The sequence below is a fragment of the Lampetra planeri genome, chromosome 49, assembly GCF_965212315.1.
Source record: "Lampetra planeri chromosome 49, kcLamPlan1.2.h2, whole genome shotgun sequence".
Classification (NCBI taxonomy): domain Eukaryota; kingdom Metazoa; phylum Chordata; class Hyperoartia; order Petromyzontiformes; family Petromyzontidae; genus Lampetra; species Lampetra planeri.
In genome coordinates this window covers 6,401,790-6,422,370 of record NC_136155.1, presented here as the reverse complement: position 1 = coordinate 6,422,370, position 20,581 = coordinate 6,401,790, and the positions used below count along the sequence as shown (strand labels likewise).

General features: G+C 45.3%; 1 protein-coding gene across 1 annotated transcript in view; it reads right to left on the bottom strand.

Moving 5' to 3' along the window:
* The window catches only part of LOC144733914 (regulator of G-protein signaling 8-like), a 163,853-nt gene that overhangs the window by 124,951 nt on the left and 18,321 nt on the right, over positions 1-20,581 (bottom strand). Inside the window, exons 3-7 of the mRNA XM_078615921.1 lie at positions 17,491-17,549; positions 16,541-16,635; positions 12,171-12,239; positions 9,658-9,718; positions 7,327-7,417 (exon numbers count right to left, since the gene is read on the bottom strand). Of these exons, the coding sequence (XP_078472047.1) occupies positions 7,327-7,417; positions 9,658-9,718; positions 12,171-12,239; positions 16,541-16,635; positions 17,491-17,549 (375 nt within the window). The remainder of the gene's footprint in view (positions 1-7,326; positions 7,418-9,657; positions 9,719-12,170; positions 12,240-16,540; positions 16,636-17,490; positions 17,550-20,581) is intronic.

Here is a 20,581-nt window from a genome sequence, read left to right as displayed (position 1 = left end):
CCTTCACAACACACCGCTGCTATATCGTAAAACACCTCGCCGTTCAAGGGCAAATCTGAAAATAACTTCTTCCCAGAGATGCTACGGTGATCTGGAGAAGCTTTTACGACTCTCACCATCGCCGCCGCCGCCGCCGCCGAAGTTGTTAACGCGAGCGGTTGAGAAAACGATAAATCACCGAGTGTCCTGCAGTGGTTGCAGCTGATGTCAGTAAACTGCTGATAAAAAAAAGGCGCTTGCTCAGTGGGCGTCTTGATCAGTGTGTGTGTACGTTAACTTATCGGCTTACGTGCAGTCAGTTTGCTTGCCATGCATTTGGACACCGAGGGCATTTTTTTAAACTTCATGTTATATTGCAATTGCACTTTTGGCATTGTGTCGCGAGGCGAGGAACTTTCAACGTGGAACTCTGGAGCGAGGAGTGCATCACCCCGTGTCTGAAAACAGTTCCCAGAAGATGAAATTATAGAACCACCACTGAAGTAATTTCAATAGGTCCTCTTAGTCGCAATACGAGGATACCTTTAATAAGTTTGTTGTGCGTCAAATCAAAAAGTTTAAAACAAACACAGAGCTGGAATAAACCAAATTTAGTGAAATTGCAAATTTCCTCGAATAGTTTTTTTTTATTGTAGAGTAATTAGTGACCAGCCTGAGACCAATAACAAACTTGTACTTGAGAACCCAGTTTAATGAAGGGTGACTGACACGTGGATTCCAACCCAACACATTGGTGCTTGCTTAATTTTCTGACAAGTGGATGGTTGCATATATGTTGAACGTCTTTCGCACCGCACGTAATCAACCATGCTAATCGGAGATGCGGGGGAAGAACAACAAACCTAAAGACAAAAAGCAGTTCTAAAGAAATTCGTTTTCAAATCTAGATTTAAAAGTGCATAGCCCCAATGGCTTCCTAATATCGCAAGTAAAAGCTTTCCAGACAGCGCACCTGAAAGCGCGTAATACGGTAACCGTCTTTGTCTGATGGGTGGCCCAAAAACCGCTGGATCTTTATATGCAGATGCCAGATGCTTCGCTGGGGATGATGGCCAGTGGTCGAGATTAACGACCGAGTGGCAACCACAGGGAGGAACACGCCCAAGAGGACGCCTACCGTGGAGATGGAGCGACAACATCGGCTCGTGAGTGGAAGCAAGATGGATTTTGGCACTGCGGGACCATGAAGAATGGCGATACTTTTTGGGAGATCTTTATGCGGCAGTGGATAAATCATGGCTGCTAATCACGATGCGGATATAAAAGTCCAGGGGTCTCTGCGCTCAAACGAGCGCTGGCGCGTCCGCAAATCCCCATTGCTCAGCAGAAACGCATTAAAAATGTGCTGCCTCGGGACACCGTGGGTTAATGTAAGAGTAAATAAGTCCATCTTTTCCATGACGGCACAGGGTTTTCCACAGACGTTTTCATTTGGTGGCAACTCATGTGCGAATGTGCATTGTAGAGGTTGCACGGTGGGGTACGGTCACACCGAACTCTCATGACCTTCCCGCTATAGTCCATGTCCGGACCTCCTGTCCTCCGGGACAGGTTTTTCTGAGACTGAACAGCACTGGCTCAGAGCTGAGCTGAAGTGGTTTGAAAGCCCTGGGAGCCTGAGAGCCTAAACAAAAAGTAATAGCTTCATCGGAGTGGGGCTGGTGGGAGAAAGGACGTTGTTCGAGATTAATTTTAAAAAGTCAAAATTCAAAGTGCTCAAGTGGAAGCCTGGTCGTGCTCGTTTCTATTTGTGGCCTAGCATCAGCAGAGATACATTCCACATTTCTACGGCAGAAACAAGTCCGCCCAGAGGAAAACTTCTGTTGGCTTCCCACAAAGTGGTATGTATTTTATGTATCCTGGAGAGATGATAGGCCAACCTACTTGGATTTGAAATCTAACCCTGATACCACCCTGCGAGATCATGCTACATAAACAAACTCGTTATTGGTTAATATTTTAGCATTTTCATTTAAACTTAGGAATGTTTTTTTACTGATGCTTATTTTAAAGACATTATTTACTTACATATTGTCCACTGCTAATTTCCATATTAACTTTCTATAGGGAAATTCAACCACCACGTGGGATGTGAATTCACAAATTTTGTTTGTGAGTCAATCGCTCTGCCACAGTGCCAACCGGCCGAATAATTAACAATTAGAAGATATAATAATACAAATATATATTTACATAACATTAGAACACACAATTAAATGCATTGAAATCAATGCAGGGGTGGCCATGCTGCTGTATCTGAAGCAGTGAGCTGGCGCTTCTGATGTCCCGAGTTCGAATCTGGGTTTCAACCAACCCGTTATTCAACTAGATTCTCAAGTGTAGCAAACATAACTCCACATAGAAAAGAGGTGTCAGTTTTGTTGCCAGAAAAAAGGGTAAAAAAACAAGTATCATATTTTGCTACTGGCAAAGGAGGTTGCAATGGTGTAAATGCTTACCCCGAGCTCTCATACTCTGATGGTGCATTGTCTTTGAGTTGTGCGCCTTTTGGCGTTATCTGGTCCAACACCATGTGAGACTAGGCTCTAAGAAAAGCTGTCTCGGGTGTGGACCAATCAATTTCAAGGACAGTGCATATATGATCAGAATTGTGTTTTTTGTTTGCAATCCGACCACAGGTACTGTGGTCAATGCAAACATGACTTCTTGTATAAAAAAGGTGTCAGTTTTGTTGCCAGATAAAAGGGTAAAAAACCAAGTATCATAATTTGCTACTGGCAAGTGAGGTTCCAATGGTGTCGCGAGTTGTCTGCTTGGCAGGGTGGTGCAGTGGGAAAATGTGTGCCTCGACAAGAATGACCTGCCTTTGATTCCTGACTCAGGCACCGTTCTGTCGAGTGTGTACGTTCTTCCCCAGTTCCGCACTGGGTTTCCTCCGAGTTATCCGGCTTTCTTCCAAATTAATACATATATATGATATCATTCATGTTGGCCAAATATCCCAAGAGAGGACCCTCCTGGTAAAGAACCTCAGACTCCATATGGTTTCCCTTGGTAAATAAGTAAAAATTAGAAAAGGAAGTGATTCTTATCCTGCTCACGAATACCTTCACTTACCACCCTACGATGTTAAATTTAAGTTCTTTCAATTCAACATATTCCGGGATTGAGGAATTTAAAAAATGTTTGGTTAAATTTTACTGCGATGCTCATCTGCGTAGAAAGAAGGAGAGAGAATATTTACGCGATCTAACCCAAAAAGACCTGCATAATGGATGATATTATATTCCTGGTTCTTTCGGTTAAGTCACGTAGAAGGGAAATAATAAAAAAAAACACCTGATGATGATTGCCTGTGTTGCAATCGAAACGTCATGAGAATTGTATTGTTTTATTTATATTATTTTATTATTTACCTTCTACGTGACTTTACCGAAAGAACCAAGAATATTAATCCCTGCAGTCACGAAAGCTTTAAATCGAAATTTGGATATTAGTCGCGAAAGCCTACGTGTGAAATAGCGAGAGAGAATGTTCAGCACTTGGTGAGCATTCGATGGAAGTGAAAGGACCAGGGAAGTAGTTACATGATGCCATCGAACGCAGCATAACAAGACTGCTTCCTGAGAGAGTTCCAAACGTAAAGTTCTCTCTCACGACGCGGAGCCGATGTAACAATTGCAGTATAAACGTCAACAAACAACAACACAAACCACACACACACACACACAAGCATACGGAGACTCTTGCGAGAAAATAACGGTGGGGGTCACGTTTCGCAGGCCCGCTCTGCGGAGCCCAAACTTATGGGGCAAACGGAGTTAGCCGCTCGTAACCGCACGCGCGCGCGAGCGTTCAGACACCGTGAGGGCCACACGGCGCGGAGAGCACACGCACTCGGGATGAACGAGAGCACGTGCACTCGGGATGAACGACGACCCAGAAGAGCACGTGCACTCGGGATGAACGAGAGCACGTGCACTCGGGTTGAACGGCGAGCCAAGACAGCACGTGCACTCGAGATGAACGAGAGCACGTGCTCTCGGGATGAACGAGAGCACGTGCACTCGAGATGAACGAGAGCACGTGCACTCGAGATGAACGAGAGCACGTGCACTCGGGATGAACGAGAGCACGCGCACTCGGGATGAACGAGAGCACGTGCACTCGGGATGAACGAGAGCACGTGCACTCGGGATGAACGAGAGCACGTGCACTCGAGATGAACGAGAGCACGTGCACTCGAGATGAACGAGAGCACGCGCACTCGAGATGAACGAGAGCACGCGCACTCGGGATGAACGAGAGCACGCGCACTCGAGATGAACGAGAGCACGTGCACTCGAGATGAACGAGAGCACGCGCACTCGGGATGAACGAGAGCACGCGCACTCGGGATGAACGAGAGCACGCGCACTCGAGATGAACGAGAGCACGTGCACTCGGGATGAACGAGAGCACGTGCACTCGGGATGAACGAGAGCACGTGCACTCGAGATGAACGAGAGCACGCGCACTCGAGATGAACGAGAGCACGCGCACTCGGGATGAACGAGAGCACGCGCACTCGGGATGAACGAGAGCACGCGCACTCGAGATGAACGAGAGCACGCGCACTCGGGATGAACGAGAGCACGCGCACTCGGGATGAACGAGAGCACGTGCACTCGGGATGAACGAGAGCACGTGCACTCGGGATGAACGAGAGCACGTGCACTCGGGATGAACGAGAGCACGTGCACTCGAGATGAACGAGAGCACGTGCACTCGAGATGAACGAGAGCACGTGCACTCGGGATGAACGAGAGCACGCGCACTCGGGATGAACGAGAGCACGTGCACTCGGGATGAACGAGAGCACGCGCACTCGGGATGAACGAGAGCACGCGCACTCGGGATGAACAAGGGCACGCGCACTCGGGATGAACGAGAGCACGCGCACTCGGGATGAACGAGAGCACGTGCACTCGGGGTGAACGAGAGCACGCGCACTCGGGATGAAGGAGAGCACGTGCACTCGAGATGAACAAGAGCACGCGCACTCGGGATGAACGAGAGCACGTGCACTCGGGATGAACGAGAGCACGCGCACTCGGGATGAACGGCGACCCAGGAGAGCATGTGCCGCCGGTTTCGCTTCACCCCCCCACCATCCCCGCTGCATTAAAACGACCGAGCCTCGATTTGACGCGTACGCGGGCGGTCCGAGAACACCTGCCCCTGCCCCCCTCGTGCAAGCCCCCCACCCCCACATCCACGAGGCTTAATTAGAAGAACCACCGCAGCGCAAGCGTGTGAAGTGCGGCGGGCGGAGAGTGCGAGTGAGACGGGTGGTTTGGCAGGGGGTGTGGGTGGTGTGGGAAAGAAACACAACAACAAGAGCAATCACGCAGCACCGTGGGGAAAATGGCAGCGGGGGAACGGAGGAGTGAGTCCGCGCTACGCGGGATTCGTTTGTGGAAACGGGCGTTTGCTGCCAAAAGGAGCCTTGAGACGGCGGCTTAGCTCTCCCGTAGCGAACGTGACTAAATAAATAATTGCACAATGGAGAGGTCCGGAAACGCCTCTGTATAACCCCTCTGCTGTACGTGCACCAAGATACCCCCGGCAGAATTGTAACCCGAGGCGCATATCCTGCACCGTGTCAGCCACTGACCCCCCACCCCCCCAACGCTAACCCATGGCGCAGAGAAACAGGCTTACACTATGGTAAAGGACCTAAACATTCAACAAAGATCCCCGTATTGCCTGAACAGACTTGGTGCAAGTGCTGTTAGCAAGCGCCTATGAAGGACGGCACGGTACAGGAGGGGGTGGGTGGGCAGCACCGCCGCTTTTGTCTCCCCAGTGGCCATGTTTACACACTGCACCAGCTACTCATTTGAGGCTGCGTCGACCTAGGGGAGACCCAGGACCGGTTAAGATAATCATCACTGGTGTTGGTCGTGAGCAGGAATCGAACTTGGGACGCCAGGTTCATAGAACGGCACGCTAACCACTACACTATCGCTCCCGATAAATATTCACCAATCACCTCCCCCAACCATCAACCCCTATTCATCACCCTGCAAGCAATTTGATGAATTGAAAAGGTTCCTGCAAAAACTTGATAACCTAAATGTGTATTTTAAGATAACCCATGCTGGCTACGTTGTGTTATTTCCCCCAGCCAATAGCCAGACAATGCACTTCATAATTCACTTTCTCACTCCACTTAATCTGCCAATGATGAGATGTTATGTGTTATTCAGGTTTGAAGTCTCGTCATTTGGGTGATGCGATTGTATCCCAGAATTGATTCTTCTCTGTGTAAAAGTTCTTGGTTGCGAAGTTCGCGTTCACTCCTTTAGACTAAATTTAAAATGCTATAACTTGCGTAGCATTCGTATTAACTGTGAACGGCAGTTCCTTGCATACGTGATTCGACGCACGTGTTGTGCGCTTGCGCAAAAGGTGGATGACTTGTCACCTGCCTCTCATCACAGCGCTTGTGGCCCACACATATTTGGTGTGTGACAGCATCAGACGAGAGGCTAGCAATGGGAGACCACAAACATTCATATTGCTCATCATCATCAACGGCAATGAATCCGCCAGTGAATGAAGGGTCGTCACAATCTCACGATTCCCCGAGACGCAAAACATTTTCACACGAGATAATTTCGTTGCTCCATCTCACCACCGCGTATGTCCTCTCGGACCCCAATCGGCCCTTGGTTGCCACTGTCTTTATTTTGACCACCAGCCATCACATCTCTTCAAGCTACGCGTCCTGTTATTTTCCTTAAAAGTTGTAACATGGTCATTAACGTGCGTTCAAAATGCGACATTTGCCTTATTCCAATGCTGCCGAGGCCTCTCTGCCCCATGGCTCCGTTTACTGAGTTACACTCAGCAGGGGTTGAGGTAGTGGTGCAGGGGTGAGCCGGCTGCACTATGAACTTGACGAGCCGAGTTCAATTCACCAACCATAACAAACGAGTGACATCGGACATCCGACGAGAGATATCTGACATTGGTCCTGGCTTCCTCCTTGAGCAGCCCGCATTGACCAGAGTGGTGAAGTATGGTCAAACAATATGGTCGACATATTGACAAAGGGCTGTAAATTATGATATTATAAGCAGAGCTTCTGTTTGATAGCAACAACATTTCTATTCAACTGCACTGCAAAAAACGAGCACAATGACAATGTCAGTCCATCTTTCGTCGCAGGTTTTCCATCGTTCCACAAACCCGTCAACTATAAATTTAATGTATTTCTTCGAAGCCATTATTTTCTTATTCGTTGACTTTACTAGTCTCGGATTGAGTGACCATCGATAAAACCGTGCGTGCGTGAATGATGGCTGAGAACATGCGTACCTCTGGATGGCTTTAGTTTCCTCGCAGCGACCTTCAGGTGCTTGCTACGTCCCAGCTCTTCGCCTAGGAGGTAGTACCATCCGAATATTTCCTGCCAGCGATAATATAAACCAAGGGAAATGGAAACCAAACGCAGAAACAAAATACAATTGGCGCGCACAGTGTACCCAACGCCAAAGCAACACCACCGAGCGTTTATAAACACAATCTCCATTCTGTCTCCACATCAAAACCAAATATGTCTTAGTAATTGTTATTATGCTCAACAATAATGCACAACGAGTTTGTATACGGCACGGATTTTTGTTGTTGTTGTTGAACAATGATATCCCGGCAAACTCCGCAGCATTTGTTTAACAAGCAGATTCTATACTCATACTCTTTGGTTCTTTCGGCAAAGTCACGTAGGTATAAAATAAAATAAATCACGACGTTTCGGGCGCAACACAAGCGTCCATCATCAGGTAGGAAAGCAAGCAGATTATGTCGAGGCATCTAAACACCCGCTGTTTCATTGCCAGAAAGTGTAAACACCTATTCTTATTTTTCATAATTTTGCGTGCTAGCAAAAAAGGTCCCGTCGATGAAACTGCTCGACCTGAGCTGCAAGTGTTCTGATATTTGCATCGTCTTTGGACTGTTCGCTTTTTGGCCTTCTCTGGTCTACCACGGGTGAGATAAGGGCCATGAAGAAGGCCGCCTATTGGCCGATCAGTTTCAAAGACAATGCACTTATTATCAGAGCATGCTTGTTTGCATGTTTTTGCCACAGGTACGTGTGGTTAATGCAGACTTGATGCCTTGCAAAAGGTTTTTATTTTGCGTTTGAACATCTTAACACAATTTATGTTTTATTGCCAGAAAGGGTAACACCTATTCTTATTTTTCATCAGTTCAGAGTTTCATTGTTTAAACAAATGCTGCTGGATAATATTGGTAAAAAATTCAAAAAATCCGATGGCTTAAGCTCATTGTAGTTGTATGGTAGGGACATCCAACAGAAGGGGGGGGGGGGGGGGTTCAGTTTATTACACGTTGCCACCGAGCATAACGAATGCCAGCAAATTCTGGGCAGTAGCCACACTCGCGACCACTGATCCGCAGAGCGCGACAAAGGGGCGGTAACTAAAGGCGAGCGTCGTTAGCGGGAGAGGGCCCTCTCTCTCTCTCTGCCGTACGATTAAAGTTTAATTGCCGGTACAGACGCATGGGACGAGCTGTGGGTGATGGGGTGTGGGTGCCTTTCAGTGAGAACGGGACGGGGGGCATTTTATTGGTACAATACCGTCCGCTTTCCAAACAAAAAGAGATTATTGCTCAAATAAGCACCCAGGCAGTGGTGGAAATTCCACCTTCCTATGGCAGGGGGGAGTTTATCCTGAGAATAATGACTGTGAACTTTCCGACAAAGTGGAACCGATTTTTTTTTATCAACCCCGGCAGGGTGAAGGACTCAATTAACCCTCCAACTAGGATTTTAACTCACAACCTGCTGTTTGTCATCTGTGCCCTCCACTGCTGTTCTATTCGGCCAGTTATGGTTCTTCAGAAAGTCTAATATGTAGGCCAACTATGATATAGTTTTTTTTCCGTTATATGAGAGCATTAATGTCGAAGGTGGCAAAATGTAATTTTTTTTGGCTCATGCATTGCCTATGTGGAAAGCATCAGACCGACTTATTTTTTTTGAAACACTGGAATCGTGTCAAAGCTTAAATTCACAGCATTGCGGCACGCAACCAGTAGATATATGGCCTCGTGTTCACGATTAGCAGACCTGGCCTTGGCGCACGTAAACAGCACTGTGGGAAAACAACTAATTTCCCTTCAAAGTAATCCTAATTTAATATTCCAGTAATTTCCTATCCACCGTGTGACTCGTGTGTGTGTGTGTGTTGCCAATGATGATTTAGCTTCTTTGACACATCGGGAAGGCTGGGTAACAAAAAAACAAGTGTGAAGGTCGCTGTACTTATACGCGATCGGTGTCCGTCACAGCTTTGCGCTCTGGTTGGCCGGCCGGATTGACCACGCCCGAAACCCACGCGTGCCGATGAGTTCTGGTGCAACTTACTAACCAATGTGACACACCCAAGTGGTGGTGAGCACCCACACTCGACTAAATAATGGCGTGTTAAACAACAACACACAAACCGTATGACGTATACATTGTATAAATAACAAAACACAAAAACACTTCAAAAGGCAAAATGTCACGTATAATATCACCGAATTGACGCTTGAGGCTAACACGTGTCCCGTGCAAAGACCCGGCCAGCCCAGCTACGCCCCTCACACCATGGTGATGAATGACTGCGAGGAGGCCTTTACCTTTTCCGCAGAGATCAGGGTCTTCACTCCGAAGCTCATGCAGCCGAGGAGCTCACTCTTCCTGAGAAGCAAAAGAGCACATTGTGAGATTGCCATTCACCGCAGGGGTTAAACGCGTCGCAATTATTTAGAAGACAAACGACAATGGAGACAAACGCACCTGAAATAGGAGCGATGACAATCATTAATTTGACAAGTGTGATGATAATGGCAACAATTATCGACCCTGACTACAAAATGCACCGCGCATCTTTGTCCAAGGATGCTCTTCTGGGGAGCGGTAGCGTAATGGTCGGCGCGTTGCACCACCTGAGTTCAATTCCTGCTCACGGCCAACACCGGTGACGATTGTCTGTATCGGTCCTAGGCCTACCCTAGGTCGCCACTGGGGAGACAAAGGCGGCCAGGAGTGGTGCTGGTCACCCACCCCCTCGTGTGCCGTGCCGGCCTTCATAGGTGCTCGGTAGCAGCGCTTGCTCCAAAAGTCTGTTAAGGCTACACGGGGGATCTTTGTCTTCCGAATACAGCATCTGCTAAGCAGTAAATTCAGTCTGCATGGAAATAAAGTGAAGTAACGTCGCGGCCCTGCAACTGCTTTCCTCAAGCCACTACTGGAAGAAGGGCCTCTACTGGAGATTGGGCTGTAGAGAACTCCCCTACGGTGTATTTGGCCTGTTCTTCCACACTTGCTGGATATTCTGGAATAGGTGGGAGTTTCCAGACTTTACATTTCAACACACGACGTGTTGATTGACTAACCGTGCTTGTACCCATTTGCATGGTCAAGTGCACACTTGTTTTATTAAATTGTATCTAGTGTCAATATATTAAAATATTAACGTAAATATATCAGACGTACAGGAGTAATAGTGATTCAGGGTTGCGATGTTATCCAAGATTAGTTTTTTTTCAACATTGCGGTTAATTCTAGATTTGAAGCTTTCGTGACTGCAAGGAATCATATTCTTAGGTTTTTTCGGTAAAGTCATCAAAATTAATGAAAATAAAATAAAATAAAGCAAAAATCACGACGTTTCGGAGGCAACACAAGTCTCCGTCATCAGGTGGGACCGTCACAGCCGAATTAGCTGCATCATAATTCGGCTGTGACGGTCCCACCTGATGACGGAGACTTGTGTTGCCTCCGAAACGTCGTGATTTTTGTTTTATTTTATTTTATTTTCATTAATTTTGATGTTTTAGCTACGTGACTTTACCGAAAAAACCTAAGAATATTGCGGTTAATGTAGCAACCTCTAGTGAAAGCCGTTACATAGCGCAAGCATGAGGGCCAAAACATCGATTCTTACAACGTGTCGTTCAATGCGTGCATCCTGAGCCTAAGAATCAATAGTGATCGACAAATGCATTTTTTACATTTCAAATATTTAAGCCAATTAACTGGAACACCGCTAAGCATTGCAGAAGCAAAAAGCAAATACATGTAAACACAATAGAAACTATTTAAGAGAGATAAAAAAAACATAATCACGTTTGATATGAACAGATCAATCTTCTCCATTACTCAAGCTCCTACCAAAGTTCAAAGCTTGCACATGTGGCATCTGCTTATTCACATATTGTACAAGTCCCAATGTTTTCCCCATAACCGGTTTCGTATTGAAAATATCTCTCACAGGAAAACAAAGCAACGGCCCTTGATTGTGAGAATCTGAACATTGCGTGCTATACAGCCGTAGAGCGGTGTTGAGATAGGCACCTGCTTAGGCATGTGCATAGTCACTCTTCCTAGTTCCACACTGTGGCTTCTGTAAAGAAAGGGTTCGTGGCAGCTTGCGTGTATACGTGCGTTAAGGAGTCCCAGCCTGGGAAAGTTTCGAACTTGGACCTTGATGACATCTTCAGCACAGCACATACAGTGAGGGAAACAAGTATTTGATCCCCTGCTGACAAATACGTATTTCCCTCATTTAAATGCAAATCAATTTATAACATTTTTGACATGCGTTTTTCGGGATTTTTTTGTTGTTATTCTGTTTCTCACTGTTCAAATAAACCTACCATTAAAATTATAGACTGATAATTTCTTTGTCAGAGGGCAAACGTACAAAATCAGAAGGGGATCAAATACTTTTTTCCCTCACTGTATTCTACCCTCTCCTCTGCCCTTTCTTGAACTTTCTGGAAATGCTTTTGACTGTTCGCCAATCCCCTTCCGTTTCTCCTCACAGTCGCCCGAACCTACCCCCCCCCCCCCCCCTCGTTTGCATTCGGTATATCCCGGGCTCTTTCAAGTTAACTTTGCCCAACCAATCAGATTCGAACGGTCCTCCACCTTCCGAAAACAACGAACGGGGCCCTACGTTGGCTCACCCCTGCGACGACAGCTCCTCGCCAATCGGAGTCGTTCGTGATGTGTGAACTCGCAAGCCGAGATGGCCAGGTGAGTGTGTATTTGTGTCGTTTCTCAGTTGGGTTTGTGTCTCTCGGCGTCCCGTTAATGGCGCGGCCACTGGCTCAAGAGAGTCTCTCTGCACTGCTGTCACTCTCACCGTGAAGTCTTGTCTTTGTTCCAGACTGTGATCAAAAGTCTCTTCTTGTCATCGTCTGGCTGCGTAGGTCTGCAAAAAAAAAGTGTACGTTTTAAAAACGCTCCGCGCACGCATTCTGGTGACTGTTTTAGCGACGTTGTCCGACTCGAAAACGTTCACACATCGCCTCTGAGAAAATTTGAGGACCGTACTGACTGAGCCAAACGAATCTGCAATGCAACGTTTATGCTTTGTTTAAACAAGAAAAAAAAGTTTCACCGTTTAAAAAACCATTACAGGAGACGGATTGATAAAAAAGAGTGAACGCTGAGAATTGAAACTTAATGAGGCACGAAGCCAACTCCTAAAAAAAAAATCCGATGCAAAGCTCGAAAAGATCTGGGACGGTTTGTGAGAGAATTGTTTTTTTTTCACCGACACAAGTTTCTGAAAACAGATTTATCCAATAGGGCACTCCCTTGTCTGCGGATTAGCCAGAAAAATCCAGCAGAGAAGCAGCGCGCAGCTATGCAAAAAAGGACAAAAAAAAAATCCGTACGCACAAAAGTCAGTGAGGATTATCTAAAATTACTCATCACCGAGGGTATCCGCAGTGAATCGTTTCGGAGATGTACTTTTCAACGTTGCCTGCGTCTTCGCTTGCCACCGTGTTTTCATCTTAACAATGTGAAGATAAATCTAAAATAAACTGTGTTAAGCAACTATAAATATACACATGCTTAAAACCAAATGGCTCGGACTGTGCTCATATCACCAGATTTTCGAAGCTAATCAACATGAGCCATGGATAGTGCTGACATCAGTGACCAGCGTGGCAAAACCAGGTGGCTGTGTTGTCGACAGCAGTGCAGCGAAATCCATTGTTGTGCTGCACTTCTATGCATCTGTGTCTACGCTCCCTGCCTTGACAAATCCACAGTGAGCAGCCTGGTTAAAGCAGGATCAAATAAACCCCGTGACCGGCATAGCAAGGGGTGGGTCCTCACCCAGCAGTGGGTGGACAAGGGCTGCACAAGTACAAGTAAAACAATACCCGAGTAGCCTTCCCAGGATTTTGGGGCAAGTGCTGTCAGCGAGCACCTATTAAAGCCAGCACAGCGCACGACGGGGAGGTGTGGCTGGAAACAGACCCGGCTGTCTTAGCTCCCCAATTCCGATGTTTACGCTAAAAGTACCGGGTATTTATTTAAGGCCGAACTGACCGATGGGGATGATGACCGTAACATTTTAGATATATTCTACTGGTGTTAGCCATCAGCGGGAATTGAACTTAGGTCACCAATTTCGTGGTGGTTATACAATCTTGCTATTCTCAATCTACCGATGGACGAAGGCCTCCTCATGCCATGACTGTCATGGGGGATATTTTTTTAAACTATACTTCACCACACTGGTTGAGCAAGATAGGGAGGTGGGGGGGGCAGGGGGGGGGCAGGACCAGTTGTGATGTCACTTACCAATGACGTTAGCCGTGCTCGCTAAATATGCAATAACCTCATGCCAAATATATATTTTGCAATGTCGATAAAATAAAAAAACATATCACCTCATGCCTCTAATCTTGGCGAATAAAATGATCACCGAAAAGCATGTGCCGACAGGGAGGAAACACAGCTAATACCTAGAATACTGGCTTAGTGGGCGGATATTGCAGCAACAGCAGGAAAAAAAAACCATTCAAAAAGAAAACCACTGCAAAAAAATTGCAAGAGAGAGATTATCGCTGCTTTGTGAGCTCCGCTTGGCCAGCCAGAGCACACAACGGTGAGCGAGAGGGTGGGCCCTCTGTAGGCTTGCAATGAAGCCTTCCCCGGCACTTGTGCACACACTATTGACTCAGGAATGACAGCCTATTCATAGCCTATTCAGAACGCAGAACGGGAGGCTTTTGTTGCGGGAGGGAACCGGTGACCTCCAACTCTCTCATCCCTTGACACTGTGGAGCAGCCGACCCAACGGAGGCCTGCCAGAGCTAGTGGCACAAAGCTGACAAAGCTTTCAATTAAATGCACGCACAGATCTCGTTCCTGGGGCCCTTCCTCCCCTGCTATACACCCGGTGCTTTGCAACCGTAAAAAAAAACCCAACAAAACACAGCCCTATGAAAACTAAAAACCGGTGGGGTTTTATTTTAATGCGTGTAGGCTTTTCGTTTAAAAAAAATGTGCTGTGATTTAACACAATGAGACCGAATAGGTTTAATTAAATTTGAAAAACTTAATTTCTTTCTCAAATCACATTCTTTTTCGCGTTTGTCGGTTTTTTTTTTGTCCGAAATTAGATTTTGTACCTTTTATGTATTTAATTGTTTTCCTGTTCGGGGCAGTGGCTGGCACACTGTGCTATGAGCCCAGCGACCTGAGCTCGATTCCTGACCATGGCTCACGTCATCGGAGCCCTAAACCAGCTGACCAGGGTGGTGAAGTATGGTCAAACGGTTGCCACAACCAAAACGGCATGGGGAGATCTTCATCCACAGTGGATTGACAAAGGGCTATTTAATTAATTTATTGCAATTTTATTGTTATTTTTGACAATGCAACGACATCACCTAATGATAAAATGCATTATCAGGGGATGTCATACGCAAATATATATTTAGAAAAATCACAATTACAATTTCAAGGGAGGTATTTCCCCACCCCCTGCATTTACGTAATCTCTATTTGCACAAATGACATTCGGCTGCGTTCATAAAAGTAACCAATGACTTAAAACCATTACACGGAGTGTGTCCAAGTTGTCAAAGCGTGCAAGGTTTGTTCGTCTCTTGTTTGGATAGCAGCAAGGGTAAACGTTTCTTTTCTATGAGAAAGGCATTCGCTTCCGCTGTCCGTTATGGTTTTGTCTGCATGGCCACATTCACGTGACCGGAGAGGCACGTTTGTTGCCGCACACTGTACATTTCACGCAATCGATTCAGTCGGAGAGATCGTCCGACAAGTGGCGTCAAGCGGTGAACTCTGCAGAAAAACGCTAAGCATCGGCAATAATATCTCTAGCTACAAACCTGGCGGCTCAGAGGACAACACAAAATCTATAAATCTGCCTCTGATGATGCCCTCAAGCCAAACATATAATCATCACTCTCCCACCTCCAAATTCGTGAACACGTGGTCGATATAGAAACAAATATATTCAATTTTGATTTAAAGCTTTCGTGACTGCAGGGATTCATGTTCTTGGTTCTTTCGGTAAAGTCACGTAGAAGGGAAATAATAAAATAATATAAATATTAAACAAACAAAAATATTAATATTCTTTTATTTTATTATTTCCATTCTACGTGACTTTATCAAAAGAACCAAGAATATAAATATATTCAAATTTGTGGTGGGTTTTTTTCTTCATTCGGCTGCTACGAAGCCAAATGTGTGCCCTTTACTATGCATCAAACAACGATTCATGAAACACTGGGAAACCCTTTTGTAAAGTTACTTCGTAAAATCCTTCAATCGACAGCAGTTTGAAAGAAACAAGAAAACACAGGCTTGTATCGGTTACATTTTTCGATCAATATAAAATTACTCAAGGGTCGCTGTGGATGTTGGTGATAAATGCAGGGCAATTAAACTAATGTGGACAAACACACGTAAAAATTAGTCAGTGTTACTTTGGAATGGCCTTTATTCGGATGTGCTGGCTGGGAAGTTAAGTGGCAGCCCATGTCTCAACCGGAGCTATTGTCCTTCAATTTCACCCACGTCTCAATCCCTCTTTTGTGGTTTATTTGACACGCATCATCAATAAGTATCCGAAAGGACGATAAGCCGTCTCAAGTCTGATTCATTCCATTCAAATTGTTGCTGATGTTTGGGCAAATGAACTACCGTGTCGGACCTTAAAATGCGACAAATTATACCACCAGTGAAACTACAGTGTGGGAGTGAGGAGCGCAGTGGTTTGCACACTGTAAAATGAAACTGCCAACCTGAGTTTGATTCCTGGCCATGGCTTACGCCGGCAGCAAATGAAATTTTAACCGGTCCAGGACCCCTCATCTTTACCAACTTGCACGCGCCAGCGTGGTGAAACATGAACCAAACAACCCCCATTCTGACGTGGCATGAGAAGGCCTTCATCCAGCAGCAGATGGACCAAGGTCTGTAAAATAGTATTGTTAAATATTGCAATGAGAGAATACAAATAATATTCTGATATTCAGAATAAAAATAAATTCCCACACTGAAGCATCGCGTGTTACACCCATCGTTCACAACTCCCACGCGAAACAAAACTGCACATTGTACAAGTTCGCGAATGGGAGACATTCAAAAACGCAGGCGCTGTCGCCATGCGGTGCAATGGTTGTCGCGACCGACGTATCACAAGCACACGGAAGGCGCCGAGTACGTGAACGTGGTACTCACAAGGAGAAGTACTCATGGTACACGGGATTGCGACACTCGGCGACGGTCTTGGTCTTTCGTCTCGTTTTGCGATCCGGATCAGGTGCCAGAACCAGCTGAGAACGTGAGAGTTAGCAACGCGATTTGCATGAGTGTGCACGAGTGTGTGTTGTGTTTTCTTTTTATATCGGTGTGTGGAGAATGTGTGTGAAAGTGCATGTGTGTGTGCGTGTGTTTTGGACGGCGGTAGTGTAGCGGTTAGTGCGCTGCGCAACGAACGCGCCGACCCAAGTTGGATTCCTGCTCACGACCAACACCCAGTGACGATTATTTGAACTGGTTCTGGGCATTCCCTAGGTTGACTCAGTCTCAAATGAGTACCTGGTGCGGTGTCTAAACATCGTCACTAGGGAGACAAAGGTGGCCAGGCGTGGTGCAGGCCACCCACCCCCTCGTGTGCAGTGGCGGCCTTCATAGGCGCTCGCTAACAGCACTTGCTCCAACCGTATGTTAAGGCTATACGGGGGAGCTTTGTCTTTATTTTGGACGGCAGCGAAGAGAGGGAAGTGGATTACAAAACAAAATCCAGCAACACATGCAGATAAGAAATTAATACTTTGCACAAATGCATTTTTTTTACTGTATTTCCCCAAAGGTTTTTAATTCTCTCAGTTATTTGCAGACATAGGTACAAAAACATCACGAGGGCAGGAAATGGTAAACTAAATATAACTGGAAAACAAATTCTAAAAATGAGTATTTAAAGAGACCCCATTGTAACGCTACTGTTGTGATTAAGTAGAACATTTTGGGAACAATTTAAACATTCCACGTGCATATGATTTACGACCACTGATTTATTTTTCTACTAAGCAGATGAAGTAACTATTGCTTCACTTATTTACGGTTTAATTTATTTGTTTAAGCAGCCAAAGAAATTGTAGATTGGACTAAAACATTCAATAACTTACCTTGACACACGAGTCACATGACTTGAATTCTCTACCCATAAGACCGTTGGCTTCCATGACTGAAAGAGAGTTAGAGAACAGTGAAGTGTCAACAAAAGATTTGTGTTTTTTCACGTCGTCTCTGCAGGGATGTCCAGCTCTAGGCCCACCAGTCACCATGCCTGCATGTGTGCATTACGGTTACCACCTGTCCTCATTTTTCCAATGTTATCCTCTTATTGAGGCAGCTGCCCTGGAAATTCTATGTCTTCCAGGTACTTTTTGTTGTCCTTTCCCCCGCACCTCCGATTAGCACGGTTGTACGTATGTATGTTGAACTTCTTTCGCACTATACGTAGCCAACCGTGCTAATCGGAGGTGTATGGGAAGGACAAACTAAACACAAAAAGCAGTTCTAAAGAAATACATTTTCCAATATAAATTTAAAAGTGCGAAGCTCCAGGAACAGCGTTCCAGACGGCCGCAGAAGCACATCGATGGCTAGCCAAACGCCGCTGCGAGGATGACTGGAATTTACGTGATGGTTTATGCTTTTTGACGAGCTTAGCAAATAGGGCCACAGGGGTAACAATGGCTGAGCCTATGAACCCGCGTCACGAAATCGAATCTTGCCGGTGGCCGTGAAAACGCAGCATCTCTCTCAGTGGCTCTGGCTCAGTGACTGAAGCCAAGGATCTTCATGGCCCAGAGCCATCCAAGGCAACTGGGAAAAACATTACCAAGTTTCCATGGGGCACGTGACCCAATTTGACGTGAGCTGGCCTGCGTTGGACCAATTCCTCCCAGAACTTCAGTTAAAGGGCAACTTGAGTTCTATAATTAAGTAAATAAATACAAGTGGAGTTTCCACGATTGCTCGAGTGACAGGACTTGAGTTGTCACGCGAGATGGGTAAGTCTTTCCAAGAAACACTTCAAAGCAACACTTAATCAGAATCACATGTAGAGATTGGGCTGCTGACAAGAATGTAATGTTATTTATTCAATGTTAAATTAAACTGTTAAATTAAAAGCAACCATCTGCAACATCTGCGGTTGACAAGGTTGGTGATGTATGTCCTCTCAAATGTGAGGAATCCAGGCCAGCCCACTATTCCAGATGGACCCAGAAAATTCAGCTGCAACCTAAATTCATGGCCAACATGAGTTGAAAAACAAGAAGCACACACAACTGGCATGGAAAATTTAGTTAAAACCCAGGGTTATGTGTCTTGTGCTCAAACTTAAACGGGACTCCAATTTAAGAATTACGATAATAAAACCAATAATAATATAAAGTTACGTTAGAGAACCTCACTTCTTAAATAACCACTGAGGCAGTGCTCAGCTCTATTGGCAGTCCCAAGCAATTGGAGGAAATTCAACATTTCTATGGCACGGTTAGTTATTCTACGAGCTCTACTGTTGACTTACACAGGGCGGTTGTCAGTGGGTCAATTCCGGATGGATGATAACTACGGTAACAATGGATAAACAAAACTCAAGACTAGAATGGGCGATTCATAGCTTGGGCAGCAGCTTACAATAAATCAACAGTCAACAATTGATTGTTTGTTGACACTTTTTTTCGCACCTCCGATTCGCAGGGTTGGCTACGTACGGTACGATAAAAGTTCAACATGCATACGTACAGCAGGTGAAAATTAATGACGCATTGAAACACTGGACACACATTCAGGAGTTAATTAAAATTGGTATTGTGCATTAAATCGATGGTGATTTTACATGCCCAAGTGATTTTTTTACCGTTGTGCAATATGCTCCAAATTGCGGTAAAAGATAAAAGTTGTGATTCCATTTATAGGTCAGGTTGCATTTTCAGGAGTTTTCAAGTGCCACCATTTGATTTTGTTGGCAGGATAACAGATTCGAAGGGCCACAGAGTGCGGTGTGTTTTATCAGCGCAGCAAACAGGGCCAATGTTAAAAGCACCGATGAATTAAACAAAAGTCCAAGTCCAAAAACTTTTCTAATGGAAAACTCCCATCCAGACTTTAAATCAATATTACATTTTTACGTAATAAAATGTAAAGTCGTGGCTGAACAAAACATGCGAGTCAGCTCTTTGTTGAACACCAATTACTAAAACTCACGAAAAATGTATAATCTGTTCTTCGAATACAAACAATGATTGTGGGTTCATATACCATTTGAATTTAAAATACAATCACCCAATGTAATGAAATTTGAGGATCTCGCAATAATTGTTAACAAGAGGTTCTGGCTAAGATGATACTCTAGATTCGCAGCCTATGGAAAGCAAGCATATTTAAGCGCACACAACATTTGAAATTAATTATGAGCACAGAATATTGTGAAGGTTGAGGAAACAATTACATATGGGACATATTAAAAGCCAAATGTTTTGGTTTCGTAAATGCGCAGCCCACAATTTAAACAATTATCCCATCATGACATGCAGAGCAGCCAAGCCACAGTAGTACGATCGTGGTCATGCAAGCCAAACTATGGACCATACTGTAATCCACTGTAGCCTGTGCTCCTTCAACGGAGGAGGAATACATACCTGTCAACCCCTTATCAGAGCCGTAACTTATTACAGACCCCTTGCCCTTATACATCTCAACGTTCACCCAACAAAGTCCCATCACAAGCGAGAAACACAAAAACAAATACACAAATATTCTTTACTAAATTTCCCTGTACAAGAATTCGGGTAAACCGTATGGGTTGACAGGTATGGGAATACTCTTTGTTTTTTTCGGTAAAGTCACGTAGGTTAAAAGAAAACAAATAAATTAAATCACGACGTTTCGGAGGCAACACAAGCTTCCGTCTTCAGGTGAAACCGTCACAGCAAAATTGCTGTATCAAGGTTTGATACCGCAATTTTGCTGTGACGGTATCAAGGTTTGATACAGCAATTTTGCTGTGACGGTTTCACCTGAAGACGGAAGCTTGTGTTGCCTCCGAAACGTCGTGATTTAATTTATTTGTTGTCTTTTAAACTACGTGACTTTACCGAAAAAAACAAAAGAGTATGAATCCTTGCAGTCACGAAAGCTTCATATCTAGAAGGTATGGGAATGTCAAAACTACGCAATATTTCCCTCGGCTGAATCCCATTTTGT